This window comes from Elephas maximus, chromosome 3, assembly GCF_024166365.1.
Source record: "Elephas maximus indicus isolate mEleMax1 chromosome 3, mEleMax1 primary haplotype, whole genome shotgun sequence".
NCBI classification, from domain to species: Eukaryota; Metazoa; Chordata; class Mammalia; order Proboscidea; family Elephantidae; genus Elephas; species Elephas maximus.
Genome location: NC_064821.1, coordinates 173,909,985 through 173,931,688, shown reverse-complemented (window position 1 = coordinate 173,931,688; position 21,704 = coordinate 173,909,985). Strand labels below are relative to the sequence as shown.

General features: G+C 39.4%; 1 protein-coding gene across 3 annotated transcripts in view; it reads right to left on the bottom strand.

Annotated features, from left to right (window-relative positions):
* Positions 1-21,704, bottom strand: part of VAV3 (vav guanine nucleotide exchange factor 3) — a 419,739-nt gene that overhangs the window by 67,793 nt on the left and 330,242 nt on the right. For all 3 annotated transcript variants that reach the window (XM_049880207.1, XM_049880206.1, XM_049880209.1), the window contains one exon: positions 9,339-9,475. In XM_049880207.1, coding sequence (XP_049736164.1) covers positions 9,339-9,475 — 137 coding nt within the window. The remainder of the gene's footprint in view (positions 1-9,338; positions 9,476-21,704) is intronic.

The window sequence follows — 21,704 nt, the reverse complement described above, 5'->3', positions numbered from 1 at the left end:
GGAGCTAGCAACAACAAACAGCCTTCAAAATTTTGTTTCCTTTAAAGATGTGAAGTATATAAATGAGTCTCCTAAAACAAAGGTAGCGTGGTCTAACTAAACTAGGAGGCCAGAAGTCTGAAAGAGTCTAATTTTAATTTTGCTACTGCCTTCCCAAAGACTGGTGATAAAGTTGGCCCTTTAAAACCACAGGTCTAAATGAGGCTGATGGGATTTTTCATTTACCCTCTTTATGGGGATCTCTGTGAATTAATCAGAATGTGTGTAAAAACATTTGCAGTCTTCAGGATAAAGATCATGCAGATGCATGATTTCTAAGTGTGAAGTATCACAACTATTTTCTAGGTTGTTTAACTTTCATTGTAGATAAAAATGTATATTTTTGGCACACTGATTACAGCTCTACTGCTTATAATTGCCTTTTGGTTCCAATTAGCTTACAAAATTCTCCCTGTGGAACATTTGGATATTCTTAAATGACAATGGAACAAATGAACCCCCTGATATAGGGCAGAGTATACTCATTTTTTTCACAAGCTTTATTCTAAGAAAACACATATAAAGCCCTCTGTTGCCACAGATGCCACGGAAGGCATGGGATGGTTTTATACTTGCCTGTTTCTCTTTTCTTGCCCTCTCTCTCACCATCTGATAAGTATCATCTCTAGCTTTTGTGAGAAAAACAAGTTTCTAATGTGAACAGGTTCTTCCATCGAGAAGGATGTTTTCGTTAGTTACTAAGCCCTTATTACCACATATTGTAACTGCTTTAAATGCAATAGGTTTATCACCATTAGTCTGATGTCATGATCAGAATTGTTCTGTATGTTACACTTGGTCAAAACTATGACTTACACCTGCTTGAGGAAATGGATCCTAAATGACCGATTTCCTATTTTATATTCATTTCACTTGGAGACAATTTTATAGAGTTTTCAAGGAAAGAGAAAGAAGAAGAAAAAAAAAAAGACAAAGAAGAAATGGAAAAGCTGTCCAAATGAATCCCTTCAATGCGAAAACTGAACAAAGTGCATTTTTACAGCTCCACTGACAACTCATTGTTTGAAAGAAGTTATAATGAAAATGCAGATAGCTCACTCACTTCAATAGCATTAGAAATTACTGTTGTTATAATAATAGTACAGGCTAGACTAATAGCTATTCAAAGAAAGTTCCTGATAAACAGTGGCAGATAATTTTATTCTTTAGACAGAGTAGTATGTAGAAAACATGACAGTCTTCAATCAAGTTCGACTTTTTACATTAATGACTGAAGTGACTCACTTGGGGAGAAGGGCAGAAGAGAAAATAGTTTAGAAAGCATAATTTCTTGAAAATTTTCCAATTAGCCAAAGCAGTTAACTTGTACAAAACACATTTTTGAAATTCAAAAGGAAAGTCACTGCTACATCCCAATAACTATGCTAGATTTTTATCTACAGGTTTAACTCTAAACGGATTTGTAAAAACGTGATTTTCAAAAACCTTAAAAAAAAAAAAAAAAACTCAAAATAGTGACCAGCTACATCACCTAGTCTCAGCTTTGATAATCCCCTCCATCATTAATGTCAGGAAGTTAGAAACTGGCTGTCTAGTTCGTGGTTCTCTCAGTGTGAAGTACGGAGCCAGACACACAATGGGCACTTTATAAGTATTTAAATGAATGGGTGAGTGGATGAATGGGTGGACAAAAAAAAATGGGACCTATTCTTCAATGAGCACTTTGCTAGAACCCTTCCATATGTTATTTATTTTATTCTACAAAGAGTGATTGTTTTTACTCCCTTTTCACAGATGATAAAATTGACGTTCACAAAGTTTACATAACCTGTTTAAGGTCACACTGCTAGTAGATGGCAGAGTCAGTAACATTTAACAAAATAAGCTAGAATTATCTGAATTCTAGCATGTTGTTGTTGTTAGGTGCTGTTGACTCGGTTCTGACTCACAGCGACCCTATGCATAACAGAACGAAACACTGCCCGGTCCTGAGCCATCCTCACAATCGTCATTATGCTTGAGCTCACTGTTGCAGCCACTGTGTCAATCCACCTCGTTGAAGGTCTTCCTCTTTTCCACCGACCCTGTACTCTGCCAAGCATGATGTCCTTCTCCAGGGACTGATTCCTCCTGACAACATGTCCAAAGTATATAAGACGCAGTGTCGCCATCCCTGCTTCTAAGGAGCATTCTGGCTGTACTTCTTCTAAGACAGATTTGTTTGTTCTTTTGGCAGTCCATGGTATATTCAATATTCTTCACCAACACCACAATTCAAAGGCATCAATCCTTCTTCGGTCTTCCTTATTCATTGTCCAGCTTTCACGTGCATATGATGTGACTGAAAATACCATGGCTTGGGTCAGGCACACCTTAGTCCTCAAGGTGACATTTTTGCTCTTCAACACTTTAAACAGGTCCTTTGCAGCAGATTTACCCAGCGCAATGTGTCTTTTGATTTCTTGACTGCTGCTTCCATGGCTACTGATTACGGATCCAAGTAAAATGAAATCCTTGACAACTTCAGTCTTTTCTCCATTTATCGTGATGTTGCTCACTGGTCCAGTTGTGAGGATCTTTGTTTTCTTTATGTTGAGGTGTAATCCATACTGAAGGCTGTGGTCTTTGATCTTCATTAGTAAGTGCTTCAGGTCCTCCTCACTTTCAGCAAGCAAAGTTGTGTCATCTGCATAACACAGGTTGTTAATGAGTCCTCCTCCAATCCTGATGCCCCGTTCTTCTTCATATAGTCCAGCTTCTCGTATTATTTGCTCAGCATACAGATTGAATAGGTATGGTGGAAGAATACAACCCTGACGCGCACCTTTCCTGACTTTAAACCACTCAGTATCCCCTTGTTCTGTCCGAACAACTGCCTCTTGATCTATGTAAAGGTTCCTCATGAGCACAATTAAGTGTTCTGGAATTCCCATTCTTCGCAATGTTATCCATAATTTGTTATGATCCATACAGTCGAATGCCTTTGCATAGTCAATAAAACACAGGTAAACATCCTTCTGGTATTCTCTGCTTTCAGCCAGGATCCATCTGACATCAGCAGTGATATCCCTGGTTCTATGTCGTCTTCTGAAACCAGCCTGAATTTCTGGCAGTTCCCTGTCAACACAGTGCTACAGCCGTTTTTGAATGACCTTCAGCAAAATTTTGCTTGTGTGTGATATTAATTCTAGCATGGGGTAAAGAACACAACTTGCTTCTCTGGTGCTAATTATATGAAATCTCAAATAAGACCCAATCAGTTGGACAGGGACTAAAAAGAGGTACTTAAAAACTATTTTCTCAGAAATGATACTGGTGAGGAATGAGTTTCTTGCCTCAAGTAGACACATGAGACTGTGGGCAGCTCCTGTCTAGAGGCGAGATGAGAAGGCAAAGGGGGACAAACGCTGGCTGAATGGACACGGGAAATACAGAATGGCTTGAAGTGTGCTGTCTCATTAGGGGGATACCAGCTAGGAGTACATAGCAAGGTGTATATAAGTTTTTGTATGAGAGACTGACTTGATTTGTAAACTTTCACTTAAAGCACAATAATAAATAAAAACAACAAACAAATGAAAAAACTATCTTCTCAGAAGAAATTAAAAAAAAAAAAAAAGTTTTACAGTACAAACCATAAAGTACATATCGTCTTTGAACAGGAAAATCTACAAGTTAACCCAAAGACTCACAGGACTTCAAATAATCAAAGCAGCACATTCTTCATGTATTTAAACCCAACAAGGAAGACAGATTTGTGCTCAGAAAATTTTAAATCATGCCATCCTAGATCATGCCATTAAGTAAGTGCAGATTCAGTCCCCTTTCTTCATACATCTTCTATAGGTGAAACCAAAGTTGATTTTCTCATGACAGCTTTGGGTCACTCTATATCTGAAGTGCCTTTTGAGTCAGGGAAAATAATTATATCAAGTTTAACATAAAGTCTGTGGTAAGTATATTTTTATTGTATATTGATTTGTTGAAAATGTACCCTTTATTTGCTAACTGTCATAGCCAAAGTATTCAGTTCATTGTAACATCTTATTTTGGAGCTATGCTTAGTAAGCTGGTTTTCTATCAATGACCAAATACGAGCTGAGGATAATGCAGTACCTACCATGAAATCTTACCGACTGGATCATCTAATCAAGTGGTTACCAACCCCAGTCCACGTTAGGTTCATCTGTGGTTTTATACAAACTACTCATGCCTGGGCTCAACCCAGACCAATTGTGTCCAAATCTCTGGAAGGGGAGCTGTGTGTTGACATTATTGCAAAGCCCCACAGGTGATTCAGTCAGGATTGCAAGCACTGTTACGGTCCAATTCCCCTCATGTAACAGACAAAGAAACTAAGCTAGGTAGTGATTAAGTGATTTGACCCAGGCCATACAACTATTCAGCTACAGCTTCATTTCTTGAATCTAGTTTTTCTAATTCTGCCACGGCTCCTTTCAATAAGGCTAGTAGTTGTTGGCTTAAAATCCTTTGGATGGGGGTACCCATAAAACAATTCTGATTCATGCTATATCTTCATTAGAAATACAAGATGAACTTTCAATATATCTCCAAAAATTTGAACAAGTAGGGGCTGGCAAGCATGGATGATTCTTCTACAGACAGGAGGCTGCGTGGCAAACCAATGATTAGAGTTGGTAACTGAAATGTGAGCAAGCGTCCTGAGTCCTGAATACAGAACTGGTACTCAATACATGCTTGCTGATCTGAAATAAACATGCTAATTGTTCTTCTCTGTTCCAGACATTAGCCTTGCTTGTTCTCAACCATTACACATACCTTCCCCACCTCCATACACATACAAACACAGTCATCCAATAGTTTTCGTTTCTCCTACAATTCTCCTGAGAGCTTCCAAAGCTCTTCTACAATCGTGCCAGAAACTGTCATGTTTCCAGGCTGCTGAAAGGAAATGACTAATAATAATGTCTTTCATTTTGTTTAGAAAGAAAAGGTAGCAGTACAGTTTCATGGAAAGAGTACTGGATTGGTTGTCACGGAACCTGAATTGTAGTTCTGCTTTCCACACTGTATGCTCTGAGGAATGAATGAAATAATCAATCTAAAACTTTATGGAAAAAAAAACAAAAGAACCACCCAAGCCTAATAAAAAAAAAAAATTGCAAAGAAAAAAAAAATGATGCTACTACACAAGTAAGTTTTACAATCTAAGGTATCAGGAAAAAATCAGAGTGGAAAACAACAGAAGGCTTGGTTAGACAAATATGAAGACCAAAATTGTTTTTGAAAGTTAAAACACTTCTAAGCACACAGTGTGCCTGTTTGTAGGATCCCCGCTAGGCTACGCCAGTGATTCTCAGGGTTATCTCGAACATACCATAGTTTGAGAATCACTTATATGCACCAAGATCTTCAACAATTTGTACTTGGCTTGACTGCTTCCTGTCACTTTCTGTACTATAAGAAACTAACTGGCATTCAGTGTTCTTGGGAACCGCCTACAAAATGAGTGTACACTTAGGGTTGCCCAGACAGCTTCAAAAAAATTGTTTTTTTCTGTCTGTGGTACACTGTTACTTTGGTCCCCAGTGAACCACACCTCCTAGTACTTAATTTGTAGAGTCCTTTTCCCTTGTATCTGGGCTGGTCCCACGTCCTGCTTTAACCAATAGAATAATGCAGTAGATCTAATTCTGTGCCAATTCTGGGCATGAGGCTCAAGAAGGTCAGGGAGCTGCTGGCTCTTGGGAGCCAGCCACCACATAAGAAGTCTGGCTACCATGAGACCACAGTGCTGTGAGGAAGCCTAAGGAACTACTGGAGAGGCCCATCTAGCAGACATCCTCAGCTGAGTTCCCAGAGAATGGCTAGCACCAACTGCCAGTCCTATGGATGAGGCCATTTTGAACCTTACAGCCCTACTGCCCAGCCAACATCACGTGAAGCAGAACCATCTTGTCAACCCATAGCATTATGAGAGAAAATCAACTGTTGTGTAATGAATAAATAACTAAAATGCTGTCAAAATTTGGTGGTGATAAAACGAATCCATGAAAATATTTTTAAAATCAGTTTCTTTAGCATAAAGGGGGCTACCTTCTTATATAACACATAAACCTCACTTTCCTGTCCTTACAAAGCATAAAGTTTAGGGGGACAGCATGAGTTTAATCATAAAAAATATGCCTCTAAGAGAAGAAGTAGAATGTAGTGGTTAGAGCTTAGATGCTGGGGCAAGAATGCCTTGATTTTAATCTTAGTACTGCCATACTAACTGTGCAACCTTGGGCAAACTGCTTAACCTCATAGGATCTCAGTTAGCTCATCTGTAAAATGGGGATAATAGCAGCATTCATTTCATAGAGTTTTCCTGAGTAGTGTATGTACTAATAAATGTCAGGTATGCTTAGAACACTACCTTGTACATAAGAAATGCATAATGAACATTTGTTGTTGCTGCTATTGTTTTCATTATTATTACAAGAAAGGAATAAATAAAAGGAAATTCTGCCTATTTTTGTCTGGCAACAGGGATAAGAGAAAGAGGACAGATAGGACAGGAAAAGCTTCACAGAAGTGGCACCAAGTGAACTGCTATAGACAGGCAGGTAGGGGTGAATTTGAACGGTGAAGGACATACAGCATGTGGAATACTGGTGAGAGATAATGTCAGAGATAGGCAGAGACTGCAACATGGGTCGTCTCATTCGCAAAGTCTCTATTCAAGCTAAAAAGGGAGAATTCTGTACGGCCGGAAGACGCTGAAAGACTTCCTCTAGGGGTTATATGATTGCATCTGAACTTTGCAGTGATATGGAGGATGGCTGGGAGAGACAGATTCTGGAGGTGAGGAGATCACATGACATCTCAGATGTCATGTAACAGTTGATCAGAGTAGCTGCCTTTGATGACCATAATTCTACCAATAGTCTCTTTAAGGCAATCTAGGTTTTCACTATTAGGCACCTTAAAACTCTTCCAGCCACTACCCATTACTCAATTTCAAAACTGCTCCCACATTTTTGGTGTCTGTTAGAACAGTACCCCATTCTTCTAGTACCGAATTCTATCCTAGTTATCTAGTGCTGTTATAAAAGAAATATCACAAGTGGGTGGTTTTAACAACAGAATTTTATTTTCTCACAGTTACCAGGCTAGAAGTCCGAATTCAGGGTGCCAGCTCTAGGGGAAGGCTTTTTCTCTCTCTCTCTCTCTGTCAACTCTGGAGGAAGGTCCTTGTCTCTCTTTTGAGCTTCTGCTCCTGGGCAGTCTTCATGTGGCTCATCATCTCTCTTCCCCCATAAAAATGCTCCTTTTATCTCTTGTAAGAGATTGTTTCAATTTACTATACTAATCCTTCTTCATCAGCATAACAGAAAACTGATTCTCAAATCGGATTATAACACCAGTCACAGAGGTTAGGATTTACAACCCATATTTTGGGGGGACATCATTCAATTCATAACAGGGATGATCAATAAAATTCATAACAATCTAGCCAGACTGATCGGGGGGAAAAAAAAGAAGACACAGACTATTAGTATCAGGAAAGAGAAACATGGCATCACTAGAGATTCTACAAATTCTCAAACAAAAGAGCTACTGTTACACACAGAAACATGGATGACTAGATAATTGTTGAGTGAGGAAGCCATACAAAGAAGAGTACATATTATATTATGTATTACATAAAATTCTTAAGAATGAAAATTCATCTGATTGACAGAAAACAGAGCAGTGGTTGCCTGGGGGTAAAGGAGCATAAGGTGGGGTGGGGAGAAAATGATACACAAAAACTTTGGAGATTGATGGAAGTTTATTATCTTGATTCTCAAATGTGCGCTTTAAATATCTGCAGTTTATTATATGTTAATTATATCTCAATAAAGCTTTTTTAAAAATGTATTTTAAATGATATTAGTGATCCAAGTAGTAGTTTCTGCAGGATACTGAATTCTGAATAGGAGGGAAGGAGGTAATGACAGCGAGTACAGACTATTCTCTCAAGAAGCTTACCTTAGCTTTGGGGGTTGGACGTCCAGACGGAAGAAGGGAGAGAGGGACCAAGCAAGAGACAGACTTACAAGTAACTAATATAAACAGACAAAAGGACTAATATAACCACACAAAGATTAGAGTTATATAAGCTTTAAGGTGGGAGGAGCTTGAACATATTTATATGCTGAGGAAAAGGAGCCACTGGAGAGAATGAAGCTGAAAATTTGGGGGTCAAGACCCAACTTATGAAATATGGGATGCAAAAATCCAAGAAGGGAGATGAATCTTGAATAAGAGGAATCCTATGGGTCCAAATGTAGATATGTTTTGTGGTTGTAGTGAAAGATGCAGGAGTAGACAGAAGAGTTAGTTAAGTTTGTCTTTCTTCCTTTTCTGGGAAGGATGAGGAATGAGAGGAGTAGGATACTTAAGAAGAGTGGTAGAGCTCTGGAATAGTTACTGTCTACCACAATTGAAATGGTGGTTGGAGATGGATGCTCAATCTAAGGGCTTTCTTCTGTAACAAGATGGCAGGCAATGAGATAGTTTAAAGCAAACAAACAGCTATCACGTAGACATGTACACAATGGATTGTCATCCAGTGGTCCTTTTCACTTTTCTCTCCCTTTACCTCCAGCCAAATCTCACTCATGCTAATCTTTCTGTTGATTCCTACGCCCTTTTCCCTCAAGGCACTATACATTTTTAAGAAATTCTTTACTTTTGATAGAGAATATTTCTAACATACACATAAAAATGGAGAGTAACTTAATGAATAGCAATGTCCTACATCTAGCTTTACATGATACCATGTTTATCTCAGTTGGAAAAATCCTCCAAACAAATACAGACTTATTGGCCAGGAGAGATTTTATCACCAGCAAACATCAACATGCTCACTTACTTTTCATATTTCATATATTACATGAGCAATGCCCACAACACCTGTGAGACCACATATCTAAGTCAATAGGCACAAATCAAATACGGCAAGAAATGGCCATTGGCAAGCTAATTATGTAGTTTCTCTGAAGTGAAATGTTAATATATTAAAGACATGCAAATTAGATCATACCCACAGGCCCTTGGTTTGGAAAAAAATGCTCTGGCAAAGTATGACTTTTTAATAAAAATAGTAATTATGATTTATAGCACTGGTATTATTTTTCTTTAGTATTCTAACACTCATTACCACTTTGGGATTGGTAAATACGGAGAAGGCTAGTATAATTTCTCCCCAAATCATGTAAAATTTCTGACGCTGAAAGGATGCAATTAGTGTCTAAAGACAAGAACTTTATTTTCTAAGTCGTAATAAATCATCCATTAAATCTAAAAATGTATAAGTTGGACAGTACCTGCCAAAACATACTGTGAGCATCTCCTTTCAGAAGTTCAATTGTGTCCCCTGCCTGGATATGTAACGGGGGTCCTTCATGAAGAGCAGGGGGTGGCATTCCAGTATAGTTCCTAATGACCTGCATCCTGGGTAAGCCTGAAAATAAGCAACACAAGTTTTAGCATTGAGAAAACAATAATGTGTGAAGTCCAAATGCACTTAAAAAAAAAAAAAAAAAGAGGTATTATTAACACTAAAAAGTTTCAATAACACCAAGTCCAAGTAAACATTTGAAGTAACTACAATGGAATGCTTTCAACTTTCTCATTCTTTGCGATGGTAATGGAATAAAAAAAAAAAAATGGAATAAGACACATATTTATCCCTTGATCCCTGACATACTTTTCTTCTCCCTCCCCATCAATCTCTTTCAGTTAAAAAAAAAAAATTTCTTTTTCACCTGATGCCTGCTTCATAAAAAACACATCACGTACAGTTTAATGGAAAAGAATCAATTTTTTCATCAACTCTATCCCTTCTGCCTATTACTTTCCTCTTAGGCATTGGCTGATTTCATCACTAAGGAGGCTCACCCTTTCTGTGTATGTATCACATTGCCCAGTATAAGGCTCATATCTTAAGGTTATCTTTGTAATTCAAAAGCAAAAAGGTGATGGATATGCCACTGCAATACTTAAGACATCTATATGGAGAAACTCTTTAGGCTCAAATTTAGGCTTGCAAAACAGACCCAATAAAGGGAACACGTCTAAGCCGATAGCATCAATAGCACTTGAAAAAAACAGGTCTATCCCTTTTCTTCGTATTTCTTTGAAAGTATGATGAAGGCCTCAGTTCAATATTTCATTTTTGAGATCAGCAGCTTCAATTGCACAAGCGTCTAACGGCATGAATACTGGCCACAAGAGGACAACCACACAGCCACCTTTCCATTTAGAGGTGACGCTGCTTCCTCCTAAGATCACTCATAAACATGATATTTGTTACACATTCAGAAGCTGAAGTCATTGCTTATTACATTTCGAGACAGCTCTATTATAATAATCAACCAGGGTGAAGCTGTAGCTGGCTGAAAAAGCTTCACTAAATGTAAAAGGAAGATGAATGACTGTCAGTAGGTTCTAGACGTCCCAGCTACCCAGAAAAGACCTCAATTCCAGATGAAATGATTCAGCAAACAGTTTAATAAAGTTCTCACAATCTTTTGTCAACAACCACCCCACAGGGGAAAAACACTCTAGCAAACAAGGGTTGCTATAAATTCTACAGAACCAAAAAGTTTTAGTCAACACGTTATCAGTTAGTCAATCAGAAGGAAGAAGGGTTGAAAACCATGGCGCCCTTCACTCCAGTTTAGCTGCTATGACTGCTGAGGCATGTTCTCCGTTGCTACATCACCTCTTGCTTCAGCTCTTGCGCCACAGAACCCCTGGAGGGATGACTTTAATCCCATGTCTTTCATAGAGCGGTTCCCCTACCAGATGTTATAAGTTGGTGCCCTAATACAAACAGCAGGCTTTTTTATCCCTCCCCCAAAACAACACTTGACAAGAGAATGCTCCACAATGAAGCCTTTATCAGACTTGTCCTCCACACACTGTAAATGCCTTGAGTATTTGTTGTTGTGCTTGGGTACCGTCAAGTCGATTTTCAATGCATAGCAATTCCATGTGACAGAGTAGAACTGCCCCACGGGGTTCTCTAGGCTGTAATCTTTATAGGAGCAGACAGCCAGGTCTTTCGCTCTTGGAGTCGCTGGTTGGGTTCCTACTGCCAACCTTTCAGTTAGCAACTTAGCACTTATCTGTTGTGCCACCAGGGCTCCTTGCCTTGAGTATAAAAACCAAGAAACCAAACCTATTACCACTGAGTTGACTCTGACTCATAGTGACCCTATAGGACAGAGTAGAACTGCCCCATAGGGTTTCCAAGGTTTTTAATCTTTACAGAAGCGGAGTGCCATATCTTTCTCCCATGGAGCGGCTGGTGGGTTAGAACCGCCGACCTTTCTGTTATCAGCAGAGTGCTTAACAACTGTGCCACCACGGCTCCTTATCTTGAGTATTAAACAAAAAAACCAAACCCACTGCAGACAGAGTAGAACTGTGCCATAAGGTTTCCAGGGAGTGCGCCTGGTGGATTTGAACTGCCGGCCTTTTGGTTAGCAACTATAGCTCTTAACTGCTATGCCACCAGGGTTTTCGAGAGAGCTTATTTTATACATTATATGAAATTGCTGCTGTTCATTTATAATCGAACAAAAAAATTCCATACACACAACTACTGATCTTGAAGTCCATACGTTCATGGGGTACAGTATAAAGTACATATTTTTAAAAATGGAGTCTGGTCTGTTCTTTACCTACATGATAATCATTCCATGTTTGGGGGCCAGACGTGGGGTTAGTCTCAGTTCAGTTGAGCATTTCTAGGGCAAGGAAAGCATCTCATTCGGTAGGGTCCCTTGGTAATTTTGATTTTATGCCAGTTTTTAAATACAGCCTGACAGAGTCTAATGAGGAGTTTTTAAACCTGAAATAGCTGATGTAGCCTCAAATACTGGGGCGAGTTGAGTGCTCAGGAGGGCTCTGGCTTTTATGGCAGTTGTACCTATTGACAACACCACCAAGATAAAAAGGAGCAAAGCCATGTGACAAATGCTGGCAACAGCAGTTCTACTGCTGGCATGCCCCAGTTTGTCACTCTCCAGAAGAAACGAATGAAAATTCATAAAGTGTTTAGAAAAAAAAAAAAATTAAACTTTGATGACATCTCACCACTCAAATATATATTAGGGATTAAAATACAGAAATGGGCAGGCTATATAGCAGGCTGCAAGATGTCGCACAGGGAACAATGCTGCCTCGTATATCTTAATGGACTGCATATGGCCCAAAACACATGGTTCAGTAAAATTATAATATTTAAAATGGAAAATGTTACATATTAATAATACATTCTCGTCAAGAAATAAGACCTAGCTTTTTGTTTATCCCGCAAAGTAGGAACAATAGACTTTGTTTTTATTCAAAACCAGCTGCTGTGGAGTTGACCCTGACCCATGGTGACCCCACGTGTGTCAGAGTAGTACTGTGCTCCATAGGATTTTCAATGGCTCGTTTTTGGAGACTAGATCAACAGGCCTTTCTTTCAAGGTATCTGCAGGAGGACTCAAACCTCCCGTTTTTCCATTAGCAGCTAAGTGTGATGACCACTTATACCCCCCTAGAGGCTGCTTTGTTTTTATGGTCTTGTTTATTTCTAGTTTTTTTTTTTTTATTTTATCCTTTCTGCCATTACTTTCTTCTTGGTTACGAGTGTCATTTGGAAAATTGATCTAACAGCACACTAGTATAGAGGTATGTCACTAACCTCATTCCTAAAACAAACACGTGACCCTTGCTAAGAATTATGATCGAGCTCAGGTTATAGCCAAAAGAACATTGCTACTAGCTTGACTTCAGCCATAAATGACTTGCAAACTATAGTGCTTATTTGACTCATAGATTATTTTTTTCTGGGATGAATTTTGAGTTATAATATAACAGAATTTATATTTTCTGGTCATTTTTTAGGATAATGTTTAGTTACTTATTTCTGTTCGGCCAGCACTTCTCATCTCAGCACTATCTGCCATCAGCACTCCAGGGCTACCGAGATCAAAGGACAAAAGGAAAGAAGCAAGGGCACAAAGACATGATGAATTCTGACACTCTACCCCTTGCCTCTGATGCTTGCATAGGGTAGGTGTTCGACCATGGGATGAGCCATTGCTTTCCAAAAGCCCCCTGCATATTCCTTCCTTTACAAAAAGGGCACAGGAACATTGCTAAGAAGGCCAACACAATCACAGTGACTGACAGATCAAAACGCAATTAAGAGGGACTGAGTTAAACGTCATGTCAGCACTCAATCATCAATATAATTGTTAACCTAATGCCACAGCAGGCATCGGGCTTTGTAAATGAGATCAAGAATGGAGAAGCAATGAGATTTACAGCTGCTCCCATGTGAATAGCCATTTAGTGTTGATTTAGTGAAGGTTCTCCTCTCCCCTTATACAAGGTCCCCGACAAGTCCTAACCTCTGCTTAAAAACGTCCAGGACAGAACGCTCAACTACACATCCCCTTGACAACTCATTCACTGTGGCATACAGGTTACTAACAAGGTCTTCCTGAAACTTAACCGAAAGTGTCTCTCTGTGTAACTTCTATCCTTTGACCCACCTCCTTCCATCTGGAATTATGCTGAATAAGGAAATCCCCTTTTTAAAAAAACAGATTAGCCTTTCAAAATTCGCTCAGGCTTAAAATCCCTAGCTCCTTGCAAAATCCCATTCATAATTTCCCCTTGGTTAGCCATGCTTCAGGAGATCCTGAGCATAAACTACCAAAGTAGACCTGCAGTCTCCCACTAACACTGGCCAATCAGAAATAAGTAGCCACAGGTTACCCTAAAAAGACCAAAATCTATAAATTCCATCATATTTTAAACTCACAACTCATCCCAGAAATTTGTTTCTTCCTTCTTAGAAAAACACAGACCCAATCATTGTTTAGTTTCTTTCTGTTCCAGAAATATACTTACAATGGATATGTTGGTACAGTTACAGGGTTGTTCATAGAAATCTAAAATTTATACCTGTAACTGCCTTCAGACATGACATGCAAAATAATTATCTGTAATTTCAACATACATATTTATGCCATCTCAGAAGTTCCCCAAACCTGATATAATCAATGATCTTTACCTAAAGGAAAGTAATTAAAACAGGTGATCCAGACTTAGATCTCCAGCTGAATGTTTACTTACAAACTTGTTTCCCTGTTTCAGCTTTTTTTATTTCCTACAGCAAATGCTTTATGGTACACCTACCTATACACTTGTGGGCACATTTAACATTGTGTTCAATAGTGTATGCACATTTTAGTGAAAAATGGGACATTTTGCCCTTTAACTATTGTTCACAATAGTAGTTACACTTGGCCTTAAGTCAGACAAGGTTCCCAAGTCATCCTTACGCATGAGGAATTAACAGTGTAAGAATCAGCAACATGAAAACAGCACAACATGATAGTTATACCCTAAGCATAGTCACTGGGGCTCATGTTAAACAAATCTGATTATTATATAGAACACCAGGGTTTCCAAAAACAATACCGAAGTATTTTTACAAAATGGGGCTTGAAACAAGATTTCCTTTCAAAACTGAAATCAATGCCGCTGAGTGACACATGCTAAGAATTAAAAAAAAAAAAAAAATTAACTTTTTAAAACACATTAATTCTAGGTAGAATCATATTATAGAATGTGCCAGATATAAACTATTTCACTGATAACTTTCACATAAGCCCTCAAACTGTACCATCTCGCCCCTGTGCTTTCTAAGCAGGACATGGAGGAGTGAGTGCCACAATACAGATTAGTATCTATTCACGATGCCGATATCACCGCCCTAATGCAGTGGGGCTTCCCCAGGGCAATAACTCAGAGGAGCGTGCTGCACGCTAGACAAATGGGCTGTCAGTAATGTGCTGGCCTTTCACCTCTGAGGCCTAATTTAAAATCTAAACACAGCCGCATTAAAAAATAATTAGCTTTACGAGATGTCAGAGGATGTAGGTGGTTTATCCTGGGAAACCGATCATATGTTCATTCATTCATTAAATGGATCCTGAGTACTCCATGAGTGCTGGGCATGGTGGTTTCAGAACAGAGCAAGGGCACGCTTCCCACCATCAGATAGCCTGTAGTCCGCTGGGTAGACAGATCGCTTGGCTCAAAAGCAACAACACAATTAGGCACGGGCTCTAGTCCAGTGGGAGCTTTTAAAAAATATTTGTGTCAATAAAAATTTCAAGAAGTTCTGATTTTGTACATATTGAGTAAGACCTGAAAGATGGATTTAATCTTTTCTATACTTCCCTAAGTGTGGTTTCCAAATTGTGATGGTTAATGTTATATGTCCATTTGGCTGGGGTATGATTCTCAGTGGTTTGGCATATGCTCTTCCATAATGTAATTACTTGTGATCTGATACGAGCAGCCAATAAGTCAAAGTGGGCGTTTCCCTGGGCCTGCCTCCAGTATATAAACTGATGTTCTGGCAAAGCTCGCTCGCTCTCTCAACCTTGCACTCTTCTTGTCACCTGACCTCTGGTTCCTAGGACATTAGCCTAAAGAAATCCCAGCCTGCTACCTGACCCACGGATTTCGGATGTGCCAGCGCCCTCAACTCTGTGAGCCAGCAGAAGCCTCCAGCCTACCACCTCACCCACAAATTTGAGATTTGCCATCCCTTACAATTGCATAAGTCATTTCCTCGTAACTGTGTGAGCCATTTCTTTGAGGTAAATCTCTTTATATATATTTATATTTATATGTTTCACTGGATTTGCTTCTCTAGAGAACCCAGGCGAAGACACAAAACCTAGCCAGGTTTGGGAATCACATTCTTATGGGGACAAGTGCAAAGCAGTATGGCCAACATGTACCACTACCAAACTTGCTTTTAAGAAAACTACAATAAAATAGGAGTCCCTGGATGGTACACTTGGCTGCTAACCAAAAGGCTGGAGATATGAGTACATCCATAAGTGTCTCAGGGGCCCTGGTGGTGCAGTGGTTAAGTATTTGACTGCTAACCCAAAGGTAGGCAGTTCAAATCCACCAGTCACTCCTTGGAAACTCTATGAAGCAGGTCTCTGTCCTATAGGGTTGCTATGAGTCAGAATTGACTCGACCGGACAGGTTTTATAGGTGTCTTGGAAGAAAGGCCTAGTGATATTTCTGATAATTTAGCAATTGAAAATTCTATGAAGCATAGTTCTGACTTGCATGGGATCACCATGAGTTGGAATCAACTTGATGGCAAATGGTCGGCACAGTGAAATAAGTGCCACCTGGCATCTTACAAACAAACCCTCTTTAAACTAGCATCTGGGCTCTTCCTGATACAAATTCTCACCAGGTTGAGTGGTCTGAGCAGGTGCCCTGGGGATGCTGGATGCTGGGCTTCTACTGCCCATCACACATTATAGGACTCCTTCCAACACCCTTTCATTCATGCGTTGGTCTTCATAGAGAAGCAAAAGGAGCCTCAGAAGGGAAACCATTTGTTACAACAGAAGCTGATAGTTTGGCAGAAAACAAACTGGTCTAAAGAACTAATTGTTCACAAAGGGGACACTCCCCATCAATGATTGTAATAAATTTTCACCCAGAGAAGCCTACTTTACTTTGATAAACAATGATGACTCAAATGAAAGAAACAGCACTGTCACTACTCACATAAACACAAGGACATGCCTTCTTCCAACTTGTAAACACCAAGTAGTCACGCTTTGGCACTACCTCTTTGTGTATTAGTGAGCCAAGATATAATAATGCCTTTTGGAAGCTGTTTTATCAAAAAGATTTTACTGAGACTATGAAATATATATGAAATATAAAGGAACTATACAATTGCGTGTTACTTTAATGTTCATGGGAACCCTGGCAGCGTAGTAGTTAAGAGCTATAGCTGCTAACCAAATGGTTGGCCCTTCGAATCCACCACGTGCTCCTTGGAAACCCTATGGGACAGTTCTAATCTGTGCTACAGGGCCACTGTGAGTCGGAATTGACTCAACAGCAATGGGTTTGGTTTTTAATGTTCATACTAACATAACATTCTGCTCAATAATGTATGCACAATTTTAGTGAAAAAAAAAATTTCCCCCTAAAAATCTTTAAATAAAATCAAAGCTCCAGGAGAATGTGCCACGTTGAGCCAATGGCCTTGAAGACCTTTAGTAAAGGACCACTTGTATGGATGTGAGGAGCAAATATCCGTACAAGCCCTAAGCTATCTCAACATTTTCTTTAAAGACAGAAAGAGCACATAGTTATATAATTTGAAAGTGATAAGAGGTTCACCTAGCCTAATTTCCCACAACATAAGACTAAGAGTCAAAGCAGTAGATGCACTGTCTAAAGTCCAACAGCTAGTGGCAAAAATGGAATGCGAACACCATTTACTAACTCCTAGTTCAGTCCACCCTGTTGCTGGGCAATCATTCTCTGGAACCTACAGGCAATGAAGCTGTGGCAAGAAAAGGCCTCATGACATCAACTGATGTCTGTTTGGGGATCTGTGAATTCCTGCCGGGTGTCCATTGTTATCTTGGGAAGCAGGAAAGAAGGAGCAAGAACTCTCTAGCTGGTCAAAGGGTGAGATCTCCCTAAGATTAGGTGAATACTAGATGGAAGGTAATAACTCTCACTAGCATATTCTAAAGACAGATCCTCAAAGCCCTCATACATCACTGTACTGGACGACCTATGGAACTCTCAGCACCTGACAGGTCCAAAGACAGTTCCACAGATCTGCAGAAAAGTGGCCACATGCAGTTCTCTCTATGTAAGGTTACAACCACTTAAACAATGTTGTTCTGCTATCCTGACCCCTTCCCAGTGGGTCAGGTATGGTGATTAAGCCTAAGATTGCAATACATAGGCTGAACGTGTCAGATCCCAGCAGCCGAGGAGGTGGCTTGAAGGGAGACTGTCCAAAGGGGCAGACCTGACTGAAGAATGATAAACAAACCAATTAAATTTACTCTTGCAGAACATGAATCTGGGAGGCAGATATGTAAGTCAGCAAGAAGCGACCATTTCAGACTTCTGAGAAGAAAAGATGATGGGGATCACTAGTTTCCAGAACTGTTGTCTGGAATGATTCCCATAAAGCTTGCTGTGCTTTTCCCTTCATTAAAAGTACCTTGGTAACTATTACAATGATTTCCTGAGCTGTTTTCTTACCCTCATAGCATAAATCCTTATCCCTCAAAGCCACTGAGTATGTTTCTTCCTTGCAACCAAAGTGAACCTTTAGCACCCAGTCATAAAGGATATCTAAGAGATAACAGAGGAGTCCCTGGGTGGTGCAAATGGTTAACCATTCTACTATCAGCCAAAAGATCAGTGGTTCAAACCACTCAGAAGTGCCTCAGAAGACTGGCCTGGTGATCTGGTTCCATAAGGTCACTGTCTTGAAAACCCTACAGAGCAGTTCTACTCTGCATGCATGAGGTCACTATGAGTCAGCATTGACTCGATGGCAACTAACAACAACGAAGAGATAACAGTGTAAAAGTAAAAACAATTAAGGGCACTTTGCAATAACCTAGTGTTCCCTCCTTGCTCTATGGGTTAATTCATTTACTCAACAAATATTTATGGACATTTACATACAGGCACTGGCCTAGGCTCTTAGAAGGCAGCTGTAAATAAGACCGACCATGTCTCTCTCTCATAGAGCTCCTATGTTAGTGGAGATACACTAAAAAAAAAAAAAAAAACAGGTAAGTGGGACAGTATCAGATAACAAGTATTCTAAACAAGTATTTAGAAAAAGGTACTAGATTAGAGAGTGACGGGCAAACGTGAGGGAGGGAGAGTAGCCTTCTTTAAATCAAGGTGATCAGGTCAGGTTTAAGACCTGAATGAGGAGAAGGCAGCAATTATGTGTGTGGGTGTGTTTGGGGTGGAGATTTAACTGGCAAGCAGAACAATAAGCAGAAAGGCTCTGGGAATGAATTTGAAGTACTTGGGGAATAGAGAAAAGGTCAGCGACATTCCATGAAAGCAACTGATCATTTTAAAATTTATAATATTCAGTCCTGACAGTCTGGCCATTGCACCACTCCCTTCCTACATTTGTTCTGTTAAATTACATATTTGAAATTTATTCAACAGGTCAAGTTCTCCTTAACATGCTACACCGTCTTCCTGGCATATTCTTGCTCTCGCCTGTACACCCAGCTTACTACTAACCCAAGGGGAAAAAAATCTGACTACTCTTCTCATTCTTTAAAACTCAAATATCACTTCTGCTAAGAAACCCACCGAGTGTGGGTTAGGTGACTCAAACATACGCTCCCTTAGATGGTCTTGCTTTTTGCTTCAATACCATTGTTACATCAAAGTTATTTACTTAGCCAGTAGAGAATACATGCAGTAGACCATAAGCACCTTTCTATGTACAGTGCTTGTACACAGTCCATATACACTAGGCTGTGAGCACACAGCCAACTAGACTAACTCACTGCTGGCAGAGGCTGTGTTCTTATCTCAATAAATTCTTTTGGATAAAAGAAGCGAGGAAGGTAGCTATGTTTCTCCCCCAATGACGGCAACCCTTTCAAACACACACACACTCTTTCATACTCATATACTTTATCAGCTCACAAGCTCTCTTAATTTTACCTCCAAAACATCTCTTCAATCAAACTATCTCTTTCCACTTCTGTTTCCATAGTCCAAGCATTAGCTTTCTAACTGGACTTCCCTCACCCACTCTTACTGTGCTTCAATCTCTCCTATATACAGAAGCCTGGATGATTGGAAAAAAAAAAAAAATTACATAACAACACTCTCCTATTTAAGACCCTTCCCACTACAATTAGAACTAAATCCAAACTCCTGGTCATAAACTACAAAGCCCTATATTTTCTGGCCCCTGGTAACTCTCCAATCTCATTCTCTATCAATCTCACCCTTGCTTACCATGTTTTTAATCATACTGACCTTCTTTGAGTTGCTTAGGTACTCTAAACCAATAGGCCCAGCCAAGACAGTCTATATTATGAACACTAATTTCTAATTCATATATCTGTCTGTGGAAACCCTGGTGGCGTAGTGGTTAAGTGCTACAGCTGTTAACCAAAAGGCTGGCAGTTCAAATCCACCAGGTGCTCCTTGGAAACTCTATGGGGCAGTTTTACTCTATCCTATAGGGTCGCTATGAGTCAGAATCGACTCAATGGCAATGGGTTTTGGTGTTTTTTGGGGGGGGGTTTATAGCTGTTTGTTTCCTTACTGTTGTCCTTTCCTTTTTTACATATATTTCTGTGCCTGAAATTGTATATTAATATTTTCATAACCAAATATAGTTTTTAATATAAAAGGTCACTCTTTATTGGTATTACACAAAGAAACAACAGACCACTTCATCATTAGTTTTGGCTTGCTCTTCAACTAAGTCTGATTTATTTGTGCTTTTACACATAACTATCAATATCCTGCATGTCACTGAGATTTTGTGTGAAATTATTTTAATGTTCAAAATTGCTAATATACTTCTTAAAAGTCCTTAATAGTGGCTCTCTCAACAATTTATATTCATTCAGAATATTCTTTAAACTAGGTGACTTGTACCATTTAGGGTAATGAAGTTTTCATTCCTATAAATTCAACTGCATCATCAGAATAAAAATAACACGTTCATAGAGACACTTTCAGTCTGTCCTAGTCTCATCCTTCCATTCCCCTTGCTCTTCTCTTTTTTCACTTGACCTCCCTTTTTCCTGTGATACACTTGCTTGAGTCACAAACAGCATATTGAGTTGCATTCCCAAAAGACTGAGCCATGGTTTGTTGATTTAGAAGTTAAAAATGACGAGCATGTGCAACTGGTACACCTGACTGGCAAAGTTTCAGCAGAAGCAAAGACTTCTGGCTCATTGTGTTGCTGATTCCTCTTAAGAGGCCAGAGAACCCTTAGTCATAGCCCAAAAATCAACATATCTACATAAAAATACACATAAATTGGACCATCCCTTTACCCTTGTAGTGAATATCCTCCTATAAAAAACTTCAGAAAAGGGGAAAGCAGACAAGTAGTGTCTTCTTTAAAAACAAAACTATACTGGAATTATTAACTTGGAAGAGTTTCCAACCTGACAAGTCTTTACATCCCTTTCTGAGCCCACTTTCAAACTCCAAGGAGCCATAATCAGCAAAAGATCTATCAGGTAACTCTAGGATTAGTCCCTCCCCTGTTGATTTACCTTGATTATTATTATTATTTTTTTTTTCCTCCTTAACCTTTTCCTTGGAGTCCCTTGGTGGTGCAAATGGTTCAACGTTTGACGACTAGTTCAAAGGTTGGTGGCTTGAACCCAACAAGAGGTGCCTCAGAAGACTGGCCTGGCAACTGGCTTCTGGAAAGTCACAGCCTTGGAAACTCTATGGAGTAGTCCTACTCTGCACACTTCGGGTCATCATGCGTTGGAATCAACTCAACAATGACCAACAACAACCTTTTCTGGAAGTGAAAACCTGTTGCTGTGGGGTCAATTCTGACTCGAAGTTGGGAGTGGGGTGGGGTGGAGAGGATAAAAAAACAAAACCCCAAATCAGACCAAACTATCTAATTACAATCTTACGGATTCAGATGTGAGCAGACTGATTATATGAATTCATCAGATTAAGTTCTAGTGAATGAATAGCTATCACTAAAACCAGCAGTGTTTCATAGGAAGAGGCTCATTATACATCTTCATTTTAATGTGGTAAAATTTTTGTTTAAATTACCTTTC